The sequence below is a fragment of the Phacochoerus africanus genome, chromosome 5 (assembly GCF_016906955.1).
Source record: "Phacochoerus africanus isolate WHEZ1 chromosome 5, ROS_Pafr_v1, whole genome shotgun sequence".
NCBI lineage: Eukaryota > Metazoa > Chordata > Mammalia > Artiodactyla > Suidae > Phacochoerus > Phacochoerus africanus.
In genome coordinates this window covers 91,370,826-91,386,031 of record NC_062548.1, presented here as the reverse complement: position 1 = coordinate 91,386,031, position 15,206 = coordinate 91,370,826, and the positions used below count along the sequence as shown (strand labels likewise).

The following is a 15,206-nucleotide window of genomic DNA, read 5'->3' as shown; positions in this document are numbered from 1 at the left end:
TATTTGAGGTAAATTAAACTAAACCTTATTAACTAAAATTGTTATACTTTTCTATTTAAATCTTCAACTGTGATTTTTTTTGAGATATATTCTACTTTTTAGGTAAAACCCCTAATTTTTTCCTTTTTTTTTTTTTGTCTTTTGTCCTTTCAGAGCTGCACCCATGGCATATGGAGGATCCTGGGCTAGGGGTCCAATCAGAGCTATAGCTGCCGGCCTATGCCACAGCCATAGCAACACAGGATCCGAGCCGTGTCTGCGACCTACACCACAGCTCACAGCAACAATGGATCCTTAACCCACTGATCGAGGCCAGGGATGGAAACTGCAACCTCCTGGTTCCTAGTCAGATTCGTTTCTGCTGCGCCATGATGGGAACTCTCCCTTATTTTTTCTTTAGATGAAAGTTTTAAGTTATCTTCCAACTCTTCACTTTTAGAATAGAAGGAAAGCAATTTTTAATTTATCATAGGTCTATACAATAGACCACCCATCTATATCAAAATTGCTGTTGTTCAGCAGTTCACTGGCGTACTCTGAAATTGTGACACCACGTAAAGTCATGTGTTTTAATGGAATGGTGGTGATTTTTGATTGTGTGCTTATTAACTTAGATTGTTATTGTTTGTTTTACCAACCATGGAATCTAAATATCAGCTCTAACTGCAAGTTTGTCAGAATGCATTGTGTATGGTAACATTTTACAAGTGGATAGTACAAACTTTCACTTTGCGCACCCCTCTCCCATCACTGAATGGTTACCGTAGTCTCCTCCCTGGCACACCTTCCTATCTAGAAGGCTTCCTCTCCTAGAACACCGGCCAATTTTACTCTTTCTAGTTATTTTTACCCACTCTTCATTATACCACAGTGACATTAGAAGACCCTATTTAGAATTTTATGTTCAATTTTTGTTGCCATGGTTTAAAACAAGAGGTAGAGAAACTAGATGTAGAAGCAATTAAAAAAAGAGAGATGGATCGAAAACCAAATCCTAGCTGTACCACTTTCTAGCTGGGTGACCTTCCACACAGGGTAAAGACGGGAAGAGTTGTGGGAAAAGACACCTACTCTGTACCTACTTTGTGCCAGGGGCTTTATGCATGTCTCATTTAACATAAAATCCATAGCAGATAAGTTATGTAATCTCTACTCCTTTGGGGTCTTTTCTTGTTCATTTATTTTTTAAACACTAACAAAAATACATATTCAAAATCTGAAGTTCAAAGAATTTAAATAACTTGCCCAGAGTCACAGAGCTTTCATCACAGAGCTGGGACTTAAACTCAGGTCTACTAATTCTCAAGTTCAATAAATAGTTGTTCTTTTCCCCAAGGGAAAACACAGAGAATAGCAATTTGTATCATCAAAAGAAACAAAGGTAGATTTTACGGGCAGAACTCGAAGAATGTAAATTGCTTAGCTTAATAGCTAAATAAAAAATTTTGAAGGTAGTTTTAGTTACCTTTTTAAAAATTCTCTAAAACAGGAGTTCCTGTCATGGCTCAGCAGTTAATGAACCCAACTAGCATCATGAGGATATGGGTTTGATCCCTGGCCTTGCTCAGTGGGCTAAGGATCTGGCATTGCTGTGAGCTGTGGTGTAGGTCACAGACTCAGCTCCAATCCCACGTTGCTGTGGCTGTGGCGTAGGCTAGTAGCTACAGCTCTGATTGGACCCCTAGCCTGGGAACCTCCATATGCTGCAGGTGTGCCCCCAAAATAAAATAAAATAAAATAAATAAAAATTATCTAAAACATTTATTGAACAATTATTGCCTGTATCCATAAAAAAAAAAAAACACTTAAAAAGGAAAAGTAGTTCATATTTGGTAGGATATAAAGAAGAATTTTCCTGGGACAATCTTGTTCAAAGGGTCTGTTTTTTTGCAAGGTACTTTTCTAGGGGCTGAGAATCTCAAATGAACAAATTAAAATCTCATGGTCCAGTGAGACTAGGCCAGAGCATCCAAGGCACTCAGTACATACTGGATTCCTCAATAATTAGATAAGATATGGTCACAACCTACAAGGAAGAGGTTTATATTTCTGGAAGTCTTCAGATAGAACAAGGGAAATCAGCCTAAAAAAAGAAGCTAGAAGACACAGAAAACCATCAAAACTAGACAGTTTAGATAGTGACTCCTAACTTTTTGGTAATGCTAACACCCCAACCATATTTCATTTTGCATTGTTCCTTCCTTAAGAATTTATATGTTCATAGCTAGTCATGAATCTTTATGACACAATTGCTCAGTTTAAAATACTGCTATCATACCAAAATGACCCTCTAGTGTTTTAGTCACCCAAGACCAGCTTTTCATTCGCTATTTGGTTATACACCTTCTATATAAGCGACCATAGTTGGATTATCTCAAAATGAACCTCAAATCACAAAATTACAGAAGTGGTTAGAACACTCCAAATTCATAAAACACAGAATTCTTCCTTCAATCCAGTGAATTTCCAAACTATTGATCTCTAGTAATGATTTTTGAGTAATTCAGGCTGTCATTGTTTTAGTTATCTCCAGAGATTTCAAAAAATTTTTAAGATTTTAATTCATACATCTACAGGGAATAAATATAAACATATCCATGTATACATCCACATCACTTATATCAGAGTAATCTATATGATTTACACTGGAGATTTTTACTTTTTAAGAGATGAACACTTCATATTGTTTTGTAATCCCTTCCTCTTAAAGGTGAAATATAAGTTAATTAGCTTTGAATTTAGACCAGAGGAAAACTCAGAACTCTATCATATCTGTAATTTGTTTGAACTTGTCCATCCTCAAAGATGAGTAAACCTAATACTAACATTGTTGGTTCTTTTTTTTTTTTTTGTCTTTTTAGGGCCGTACCTATAGCATATGGAAGTTCCCAGGCTGGGGATCAAATTGGAGCTGTAGCTGCTGGCCTACGCCACAGCCACAGCAATGCTAGATCCAAGCTGCATCTGCGACTTATACCACAGCTCACGGAAACACTGGATCCATTAACCCACTGAGCAAGGCCAGGGATCAAACCTGTGTCCTCATGGATACTAGTCAGGTTTGTTACCACTGAGCCACGATGGGAATTTTCAACATCTCTCATTCTTATTGCTCTCAAATTAATGTATATTTGGCTTGATAAAATTCATACAGGCTAAGGTAATGAAATAAAGACAATTTAATGACCCAATTTAAAAAATGGTCAGATCTGAACAGATATTTCTCCAAAGATGGCCAAAAACAAAAAACAAAAAACAAAAAACACGAAAAGACGCCCAACACCACCAATTGCAGAGAATGTGCAAATCAAAACTACAATGAGGAGTTACATTTCCACAGCAGAAATGAATCCGACTAGGAACCATGAGGTTATGGGTTTGATCCCTGACCTTGCTCAATGGGTTAAGGATCTCACATTGCCGTGAGCTGTGGTGTAGGTCTCAAATGTGGCTTGGATCCTGTGTTGCTGTAGCTGTGGTATAGGCCAGTGGCTACAGCTCCAATATGACCCCTACCCTGGGAACTTCCATATGCTTCAGGTGCAATCCTAAAAAGACAAAACATAAAATAAAGACTGGTTTTTGAATAGCAGCAGACAGGATGTGAGCTATCTATAATTAATGTTTCTGCTCCAGTATGAGTGGGAAAAGGTTGCCTGGGGGCATCACAGGGCACTTAAAAGACCTTAAAAAAAAAAAAAAAAAAAGACAAAGCACTTAGAAAACAGAAAAAGACCTAAAGATTCAGAAACCAAACTAATAGCTACCAAAGGGGAAACGTGGTAGAGGGGAATAAATTAGGAGGCTGGGATTAACACATACACACTACTATACATAAAACAGATAATCAACAAGGACCAAGTGCATAGCACAGGGTTCTCTACTAAATATTCTGTAATAACCTATATGGGAAAAGAACATGAAAAAGAATAGATATATGTATTTGTATAACTCGTTCACTTTGCTGTACACTTGAAACTAACAACATTGTAAGTCTACTCCAATAAAAATTTTTTAAAAAAGAAAAGAACAAAATGCACTTTGAAAGGATGTTAAAAGAAGGCAGTGTAAAAAAAAAAAAAAGACAATGCAATGTATATACCTGATGAACTTTCTATCCTACTAATTATACCAAGAGGAAGAATACTAAGAGCCAACTTTTAACAAGTGTTTACTATGTGTTAAGGTAAGTTCTCTGCAAGCATTTTGCCATTTAATCCTTACCATACATGCATATGAGGCAAAAAAAAAAACTATCTTTAAAGCAATAAATAAAATTAAAAATAGCTTGGCTTTCTGCCATATTCTTAAAGTCCTCACCTTTATCACATCACTAAAGAAAGAAATGAGAAAAAGTTGGATCTTCCTGAGGCTCAGCTTTCCTATGAGGTTATACAACTGAACTGTCATTATTTTTGGCATTTTCCTATGGTTTGGAAAAAAAAAAGTGTTGACAATTTTCTGCATCTATAACATTTTGGATGAGCAATTTCCATCCTATTGTGTTTCCTCGCATATGGTGTTCTAGCTCTAATAGCACTGGTATTTTTAACTTGCGCAATGTTAGTACACTACTTTGAATTCTTTTTTGCTGACAAGTATTCAAATTACCTAGCACAAATGAGAAAATGACATGTATCATTCAGGCCTGTTATGTTCATTGATTTTTTTTTTTTCAGACATGAATTTTCCAATAGAATCACCTCTATTTTACAGCTAGAAGGGATCATAAAAATAATCTAATCTGACTACCTTTCTTTACAAGTGAGAATCTGCAGCAGAGAGGTTTAGGCGTCTCTGCTAGGTCAGATTAGCTAGTTAGTAGCAGAAAAAAATAATAGCAGTCCAGTGCTTTTTTTACATAAAGAAGTCAATAGTTATTATAAAAATCCATATTATTTTGCAGTGCCCTGCAGAGGATGTTCCAATAATATATCATTGGCACATTTTTATAATACTGTATTATTATAATTTGTAGTAATACTGTATATCTGTACCAAAACTGAACACTTGTGACTATCAGTTATATAATGCTGTTACATATCAATGCTGTTTACAATTTTTTTCCCGCATCCATAACTGGATTGTGACTTCCTTGGGGTAGGCACAATTAGATTTTTTAAAATTGTTTTGCTTTTTAGGGCCGCACTTGTAGCATATGGAGATTTCCAGGCTAGGGGCCGAATTTGAGCTACAGCTTCCGGCCTGCACCTCAGCCACAGCAACGCAGGATCCGAGCCACATCTGCAACCTATACCATAGCTCTCGGCAATGTGAGATCCTTAACCCACTGAGTAAGGTCAGGGATCAAACTCGCAACCTCATGGTTCCTAGTCAGATTCATTTCTGCTGTGCCACGATGGCAACTCCAAATTCAGGTGATTACGTTGTTTTCAGAGTGATAAAGTTGAGAAAACTTCTCATTTTTTCCTGTCAAGCTGTTGGGATTGTCCCTGAGGGCGAGGAGTTCTAGGAACTTGAAGAGATTGGTGAAGATTGGAATAGGAATTATCAAGAGTGATGAGAGAGTTCTGTAAGCCTTAAGACATCTAGTAGCATATGCAGACCAAACTGCTCAATAAAAATAATAATTAATGATATCCAAGGACTTAACATGTGTTTGGCTCTCCTCTCCCTACTCTGCCTGTGTTAGTCATCTCCACTTTGCAGCAACCTTAGCCATTTTTTCCCATTTTGTGGACCAAGAAATTGAGGCTCAGAGAGATTAGAAAACTTGCCCAACTGAACCAGCTACTCAGTGGTGGAATCAAGAGTCAAACACTTTCAGATTCTTCTCCCACATAGATTATCACAGAATATTGGGTAGAGTTCTCTGTGCTATACAGCAGGTCCCTGTTAGCCAATCATTCCATATATATCAGTGTGCATATGCCATTCCCAAACCCCCAAAATCTGAAAGAGAAAGGATGTGTGTACATGTATAAGGGAATCATTTTGTTGTACAGCAGGGATGATCACAACATTGCAAATCAACTATACTTCAATAAAACTTTAAAAAAATGAAGGAAAAAAACAAAAACAAAAACAAAACCAGATTCAAATGCTGACCGCCCGCAAGGTCTATACTCTTATCACAGTTTGATCGTTAGAATAAAACCAGCTAAGTATGTGGCATTTAAAACATTGCAGAGCAAATGCTAGGCTCCCAAGCAGGAGCTCATTAATGTTAATTCCCTGGCTTTTGGTTTCAATCCACTCTCCCCAGATTTATTTATACATCCCACACACTCCAATCATTTTACCAACAAGGTCCACACTCAAGTATCTAGGTAACTTCTATTCATACACTCTTCTTCCTCAAAGGAATTAGGCTCACAGTACGTACAATGAGTCCTAGGACCAACATTTCCCCAGTTAAATGGAAACATACACTACAACTGACTCCGGGTTACAAAACACATACACATGCATAGCCTGATATATAGGAGAATTTGTCTCAATAAGGTATTTCCTTTTCCTATTATCCAGGGAAATGCATGAGTTACCATAACAGATGCCAAAGACTTTTGGCTCTGGTAGTGGAAATTGGGAAGCAATGGTGAAATGAGGTAAGAAATTCCAAGGCCAGAAGGTGGGCACAAGTCATCAACTGTTTTTCCCAGGACCTTGCTATTTTGGGGTAAGTGCTACATGGACAAGCCTCAACCTGCCGCCATAGCCTCCAGTCCCTTCCACCTGATTCTGAACCCCGCTATGGCTGGAGCAGATGCATACACCGCGGGGAGCCTCATTTGAAATGATTGTTCCCTTGCTTTTTTTTTTTTTTTTTAATGCTTGCCGCCAGGCTGGGGAAGGAGAATGTGTCAGAAATCGTGAACAGCGACAGCCAAGCTTTCTCATGCAAAGACTAGGCAGCCCAGGCGCAGCAAATCATGACTTGCACAGTATTTAATGGTTCACGGGAAAACAAGTTTCTCTCCTGCCTGCTCGCAGTTTTGGAGCCAGCTCCAGCAGACGTGAGCAAAGCCTGGGCGGCGTCCTGCCGGTATTGAGGGCGAGCGGGATGCAGGGATGCGAGCAGCTCGGCTCCTGGCCCCAAAGCCAAGGGCTGCAGGGGGGCGGGGGGAGGCTTCGGAACAGCCCCTTGCTGATCCTCAGGGACCGAATGCGCACTGATAAATACCCTGCCCGGCCCGACACAGGAAAGGCAAGTTCAAACGCAGGATGTGCAGCCTAGGTAGACCCGGGAAGGACTAGGAGAGACCCGGGCAGCCGCCTGCTCCCCGCGGAGGAGCAGCACAGCAAGCCACCTAGCTGCCTCTGTTACTTACTGCGCCTGCGCACTCCGCGTCCCCCTCCCCCCCAAGCCTTTTTCTGAGGCCTTGAGCGCAGAAACTGCTGTCGCTTAGCAACGCACAGGTCACAGTCGCGGCTCTCCACGCGCCCCTTTCCTGGCAGGGCTTAGTCCCTTGTCTCCCCGTGAGGCTCCTCATTGCCTCGGGTCAGGCCGTAGGAGTTCATGGAGGGAAAGGAGGATAAGCAGCAGTAAGTGCTGGGGTTTGGTTTTTCTATTTCCCCTTCTGAAAAATGTTCTCCTCCTTCAGGGGAGGGTTATGTGAGATCCGAGGTGATGGGTCTTCTAGCCATCAGGGCTTTCCCTCTAACAATGCCGTTCCTACCTTTCATTTCTAGCATTGAGCGCTTACAATAGTACTTTTTAAAATGACTGGGTCACCCTTCTGTACAGTAGAAAATTGAAAGAACACTGTAAACCAGCTATAATGGAAAAAAAATAAAAATCATTAAAAAGGAAAAAAAAAGGTAAAACTATGGACATAGTAAAAAAAGTCAGAAGTAGCCAAAGGTTGGGGAAATGGAGGCATGAATCGAAGGAGCACAGATTTTTTAGGGCGGGAAAACTATTTGATGCTTTAATGAAACAACATGTAGATTGGCTTCATTCACTTATAAATAAAATTGAAGTTTGCTCCATTAAAAAAAAATGGTTTACTGGGCACCTGCTGTGTATCAGGCACTTTACACATACTGTTTGGCCTAAAATTCCTGACGTCATCTTGAATCATTCACTCCTCACATCCCACATCTAATTCATTGGCAAATTCTGTAGGCTTTACCTTTAAAGTATATCTAGAATCCACCACAGTTCATCACTTCTGCTATCATCCCCATCCTGACTCAAGGACAAGCATCTTACCTGGCTGGATACTGCAGTGGTCTTTGCTGCTCCCCTTGCCCCTTTGCAGCCTCCTCAATGCAGCCATCTGAGTGGTCTTTTTACAACATAATGTCAGATCACTGTTCTCCCTTGGCCATTGAAGAGAAAAAGCCAAGGCTTCTCCAGAGGCCTTACTTGGCCTTGTCTGCTACTTGCCTCCCTCTGACAGGGCTCTACAGCAGCACCCAGGCCTCCTTGCTGCATCTGCAGGGATTTTCAAAGTGTGGTCCTCAGGACAGCATCAGCACCACCTGGGAACTTATTAGAAATGCAGATTCTTGGGGCCTTCCCTCCACAGATAAACCAAATCAGAGGCTCTAGGAGGGGTACAATAATTGGGTTTAACAAGGCATCCAGGTGACTCTGATATACCCTAAATTTTGGGAGCTATTGAATCGAGATGTTACAGCTCATTATGATGTGGAGCCAGGGATATGTGCTTCCAAAGTCACTAAAACAGTGGTTCTCAGACTTTAACATATATGAGAATCAACAAGAGAACTGGTTAAAACAGTTTCCTGGGAACCTGCCCCAGAGATTATAATTTAGCAGGTTGGGATGGGTCCCATAAATTTGTACTTCTAACAAGCTAACAAGTGACCAGGGCTGTTACTCCAGGAGAAGCACTGTCCTTAGGTCAAGTGCTTCGGCTGCAAAGCTTTGTCTGCTGGAATGTTCTTTCTCAAATATCCACTTAGCTCTCTCACCTCTTTCCTTTTTTTCAGTTGCCACCTTCACAATCCAGGCTCCACCCCATCTAAAAATGCCACCTACCTCCCAAGTACATGCACTTCTTTCCTCCTTTCCCTGCTTTATTTTTGTCTTTAGCACTTAAACACCATCTAACAGACAATATATTTTACCTTTTATTTCTCATCTGCCTTCTCCCACTAGAATGTAAGCTCTGAGAGGGCAGAATTTTTTGTTTTGTTACTCCTCTACCCTCAGTGCCTCAAACAGCACTGGGTACAAACTCAATAAATATTTATTGAAAGAGTGAATTATCTAATGTTATTCTCACAATAGATATTGTTGTCCTTATTATGCAAAGGATTGAAAACAAAGGCTCAGATAGTAAATGGCATAGCTGGGATTCCAACCCAGGTTTGACTTACTACACTAGCCTGTTAGTATTTTTAACTGTGCTTTTCTTCTAGTAAGAGAGTACTATAGAACCATGTATTTCACATTTATGAATCAATCTCTAACCACTCACACCACAAGTACTTAATCAAATCAGTGTGTCAGTATGCAAGCAAATAGCCACATCCCTTTCCTTAAGCACCTGATTCCAGTTACAGCAGACAAGTGTATTGCTGGGTTACAGCTATGAGAAGCATATGGGAAAAAAAAAAAAAGAAACCTGATACCAGAAGTCTACAATAATAAATGATAATTATGGCCTTTAAATAAATACATCTCAGGAAATCTTTGAAAAAGATTTCAAAGTAATTTACTTTTTACCAACAATTACTTTTTCCAAATCCTTTGCAGAGAGCAATTTTTGTTGGGGTGCAGGGAACTAGAACCCAAGTGTTTGGAATGCGGTGTGTGAGTTGGAGTGAGGGTTGGGTGTGTATAGCTAAAACAAAGCCAGAGTGAAAAACAAGTCCAGCAGATTCACCAGGGATATGGAAATGCTATAATGGCAGTCCCTTTACCTGCCACAAACAGGGCACTTGTCTGGATGTTGGGTACACAAAGGGTACAAATGAAACCCTGTTGTCCCCTTCACGGAACTGATTGGCTAGTGAAGGGTATTTGCAGTGCTTAGTAGAACAAACAAACAAAAAATTAGGTACATAAATGATAAATTGGGTTCGTGCTATGAAAGAAATGAACGAAGTACAGAAATAGAAGATACATAGGGTGGGGAGGGGGAAATCTGGGAAAAGCTTCTGAGGGGATGTCTTGGCTGAGACCTGTGTGGTAATAATGAGCCCTGTGCAGGGAGCTAGAGAAGAGTGGTCATCCAGCAGAGGAAAGGCAGCACACAGATGCCCAGGGGAGAGCAGACTGGTGTGTTCCAGGAACCGAAAGCAGGAAGACTGGATGGGAAAGAGAGGTTTGAGTGCCTTAAAGAGATTAGCTGAGCACGGTCACATGAGGACCTCAAAACTACGATACAGAAGGTGTGTTTCATAGGAAATGCAGTGGAAAGTATCTGGAGGGTTTTAATTGAAAGTATCTGGAGGGCTTTAACATGGACCATTGCTTTGAACTAAGGTAGGGCCATGGATAAGGCTAAACAGAACCACTTACTTTCTATATAAATTTCAAACCTTATTCACTCACCTTCCATGGACAGGGCTTTGATTTTTAAATTTTTATGTAAAATATATCCAAAATCCAAATTCAAATATTTTGTTCTTAACTTTATTTTTCAAGTATGTGAAATTTTAAAATAGCACTTTTTTTTTTTTTTTTTGGCTGCACCCACAGCACGTGGAAGTTCCCAGGCCAGGGATCAAACCCAAGCTGCTGTGGTGACAATGCAGGATCTTTAACCCACTGTGCCACAAGGGAACTCCCTAAAATAGCACCTTTCATAACGTCTTTTACTCCATACTTAAAAGGAGGAAAATTTTAGAAGCTGTTTCTTTTTAAAATATTTTTTAACATTTAAAAATTCAATGTTTTATTTTTGTTCTGATGTAGTTATTAGAAGCAAAAAAATGATGAGATAGAATTAGCTGTTTTGATGTCTGCACAGTGGTCTTTTCCTGAAAATATAAATGATGGTCATTTAGTAGCTTTTGTAAGTTTGCCAGGTGGACCTTTCAAGTTAAATAGTTATCCATGTCTAGGGGGCTAAATGTACTAGGTAACTAACTTTTAAAGAAAATGAGTTAAGGAGTTCCCACTGTCGCACGGTACATTAAGAATCTGACTGCAGTGGCTTGGGTTGCTGCAGATGGGCTGGTTCCATCCCCAGCCTGGCTCAGTGGGTTAAAGGATCCAGCATTGTGGCAGCTGAGGCTCAGATTCAGTCCTTAACCTGGGAACTCCTGTATGCCATGGGTGCGGCCATAAAATTTAAAAAAAAAAAAAAAAAGATGAGTTAAGATGAGCATGTAATTTAGGCACATGAATAAGTACAGTAAACATGATTTGTTAGCAGGATCAAATCACTACTCTTTCTTTACTCCAAACAAATGAACGTCTATATACTACATTGCTGTATTGTAATGAATAACCACTATTAACACAAGCCTCATTATCTTTTAGATGATTTCAAATGAGAAGACACCCTCTCAAGTTTTAATTGCACAATCCCCTAATAGTTATTAATAAATCCTAAATTGTCTTGACACTTGAAATATATTTAAACCTTATTTTATGGAATTATGACTCAGCACTGAAATACTCATTGGGATAAATGATATACTATTTGTTTTTCAGACAGCATAAAATAGAAGATGCTGGTATACCATATATAACTGAAAAAAAAGAAGAAATCAATGATGAAAAAAAGCCTGGAAAAAGTATACAACATTCAAAACCATGTGTCAGGAGAGGACGTGTCTGTTATGCTAAGTTCATTAACACAAATGCAAGAACATGCAATGAACCAGTTCCTTACATGGATCCCAAAAATGAGCCAGAAAATCAGGTTGGATGTTCATTACATACAATTATGGATTTAGATTAACTGTTTTGTAGGATAATTTCGTCACAGACTACTCAAAGGATGTGACATATCTCAGGCTAATATTTTTTATAACCTGATAGTTAAAAACAGTAACCTGGAACAAAGATAATTTTTGCATACAAAACTACACACACATTTATATAGGGAAGGAATACAAATATTCCTAATTTTTCTGGAATTGGGTCAGATTATGGTCACTCAGCAGTGCTGGTGGTGGGGAGATGGTTACTGAAGAAATCTCTTTTATAATATTATATTTGTGACAAATATTGAAATATAAAAATTTCTCATGATACTCCATAATTCAGATACTTTCTATAAAATAATAGCTACCATTTATTGAAAGTGTATGAAGCGCTAGGAATGAGCTGTGTTTTACATAAGTTATATCCTTTAATCTGCACAACAGTTTCTAAGAGGTATTATTGGAAATATTTCACAGATGATAACATGCTCCAAAATACAAAATTAACATACTTGAGATGGCATAGTAAGCAAACGTCACAGTCATATTTCTGACCCAGAACTGTTGGTTTAGCCAAATCACCCTTTTACTCACTATCATATTAGATATATTCTATTGTCTTTTTTAAAAAATCAGGCTTGTTGAGGTATAATTTATTGTATTAGTTTCCTATTGCTGCTGTACATATTACCACAAACTTAAACAGTGGCTTAAAGCAACACGGATTTATTCTCAGAGGTTCTGAAGCTCAAAAGTCCAAAATCGATCTTGCTGGCTATTGGCAGAGCTGGTTCCTTCAAGAGGCTCTGAGGAGGACTCCATTCCCTTCCCTTTTCCACCTTCTAGACATTGCCTGCATTTCTTGGCTCAGGGCCCCTTCTTCAAAGCCAGCAACATGGCTTCTCTAAATCTGTAACTGACCTTCCTGCCTCCTCCTTAAGTAATCGCATAATTACATTGGAGTCCTTGGATGAAGTTAATCCAGGATAATCTCCCCTTATCACTGATCATTAATTTAATCACAGCTACAAAGTCCTTTTTGCCATGTAGGGTTAGGTGTAGCTGTGATTTAACCCTTAAATGGAGATTGCTTTTAGTAAGCTCTCTTTACCCTGATCACATCAACTGTTCCTGTCATAAAACAGCACTCCATGGCCCTGTGTGAATGTGAGATCTTAGGGGTGGAAATTCCTGTAGTCAAATAAGCTTTAATATCATGAAGTAAACCCTTACAAGGATAGTTTTAGGGCTCTTTGGTTTTATAAGTAAGTAATTATTGGGGATTTAAAAGATATTGATACACCGTGCCTCTGGAGAAATAAATTTGGTACAGAAATCCAGGTTATTGAATGGTAATTCTTACAATGGTTAATGAATGACTCTCCTGAGCTTGAGTTCAAGGCTGAATTTAAACCAAACTATTAACAGAACACATCCTTACCTTGCAGACAATAAGGAAAAGAGGCTGATTTAAGAATAGAAATATGAAATATAAAAAATGAAAAAATTAATTGATCTAATTTTCTCTTGTTCATACATTTTAAGTGTCTTAAAAAATTAATGTGTGGCAGTGTTAGGAGCTGCTATCAGGAAGACTGGGTAACAGAAAAATCTTTGTTAGCACTAAAAGCTACCTTAAAGCAGTGGTGACAATAAGTTTGAAATGAAGTAAGAGGATAGATAAGAGAAGCTGATAACGGATATGAATGAGGAGTTACAAGGAAAGTCCAAAGATGCATCACAGAATTAAGTGTTTGCTTTGGGCATGGAGTGAAGGGAATGTTCATATTTTTTCTTTTTTTCATAATGGAATGACATCTTTTTTTTTTTAGTTTTTTAATTTTATTTATTTTTTAACACTTAATGAATTTTATTACATTTATAGGTGTACAACAATCATCACAATCAAATTTTACAGCATGTCCATCCCAAATCCTCAGTGCATCCCTCTACCCCACAACCTGTCTCATTTGGAAACCATAAGTTTTTCAAAGTCTGTGAGTCAGTATCTGTTCTGTAAAGAAGTTCATTGTGTCCTTTTTTTCAGATTCCACATGTTAGTGATAGCATTTGATGTTGGTGTCTCATTGACTGACTTCACTTAACATGATAATTTCTAGGTCCATCTATGTTGCTAAAAATGTTGGTATTTCGTTCATTTTAATGGCTGAGTAATATTCCATTGTGTATATGTACCACATCTTCTTAATCCACTCCTCTGTCAATGGACATTTAAGTTGTTTCCAGGTCTTGGCTAGTGTATATAGTGCTGCAATGAACATTGGAGTACATGTGTCTTTTCAAGTCATGGTTTTCTCTGGGTAGATGCCCAGGAGTGGGATTGCTGGATCAAATGGTAATTCTATTTTTAGTCTTCTGAGGAATCTCCAAAATTGTTTTCCACAGTGGCTGCACCAATTTACAATCCCACCAACAGTGTACTAGTGTTCCTTTTTCTTCACACCTTTCCAGCACTTATTGTTTGTAGACTTTTTGATGATGGCCATTCTGGCTGGTATAAGGTGGTACCTCATAGTGGTTTTGATTTGCATTTCTCTAATAATGAGTGATGTTGAACATCTCTTTTCATGTGTTTTGTGGCCATCCATATGTCATCCTTGGAGAATTGTCTGTTTAGATCTTCTGCCTATTTTTTGATAGGGTTGTTTGTGTTTTTGGTATGGAGCAGGAGGAGGTATTTATAAATTTTGAAGATTATCTAATACATTGTCAGTCGATTCATTTGCAAATATTTTCTCCCATTCTGTGGGTTGTCTTTTCATTTTGTTTAGGGTTTCCTTTGCTGTGCAGAAACTTTTAAGTTTAATTAAGTCCCATTTGTTTATTTTTGTTTTTATTGTCATTACTCTAAGATGTGGATCTGAGAAGATATTGCTGTCATTTATGTTGGAGAGTGTTTGGCCTATGTTTTCCTGAAAGAGTTTTAAAGTATCTGGTCATATCTAAGTCTTTAACCCATTTTGAGTTTATTTTTGTGTATGGTGTTAGGAAGTGTTCTAATTTCATTCTTTTCCATGTGGCTGTCCAGCTTTTCCCAGCACCACTTGTTGAGCAGGCTGTCTTTTCTCCATTGTATATTCTTGCCTCCTTTGACGTAGATTAGTTGTCTGTAGGTGTGTGGGTTTAATTCTGGGCTTTCTATCCTGTTCCACTGATCTATATTTATGTCTTTGTGCCAGTACCATATGGTTTTGATGACTGTTGCTTTGTAGTATAGTCTGAGGTCATGGAGCCTTATTCCTCCAGCTCCATTTTTCTTTTTCAGGATGTCTTTGGCTATTCTTGGTCTTTTGTGCTTCCAAACAAACTTTAAAATATTTTGTTTGACATTTCCACAGAAAAGAAAATCATAGATTTGGAGAATAGACTTG

General features: G+C 38.6%; 1 protein-coding gene across 1 annotated transcript in view; it reads left to right on the top strand.

Annotated features, from left to right (window-relative positions):
- The first annotated feature begins 7,379 nt into the window (after nucleotides 1-7,379).
- C5H2orf73 (chromosome 5 C2orf73 homolog) overlaps nucleotides 7,380-15,206 on the top strand; it is a 34,372-nt gene continuing 26,545 nt past the window's right edge. Inside the window, exons 1-2 of the mRNA XM_047779222.1 lie at nucleotides 7,380-7,506; nucleotides 11,600-11,810. Of these exons, the coding sequence (XP_047635178.1) occupies nucleotides 7,481-7,506; nucleotides 11,600-11,810 (237 nt within the window). The 5' untranslated portion in view covers nucleotides 7,380-7,480. The remainder of the gene's footprint in view (nucleotides 7,507-11,599; nucleotides 11,811-15,206) is intronic.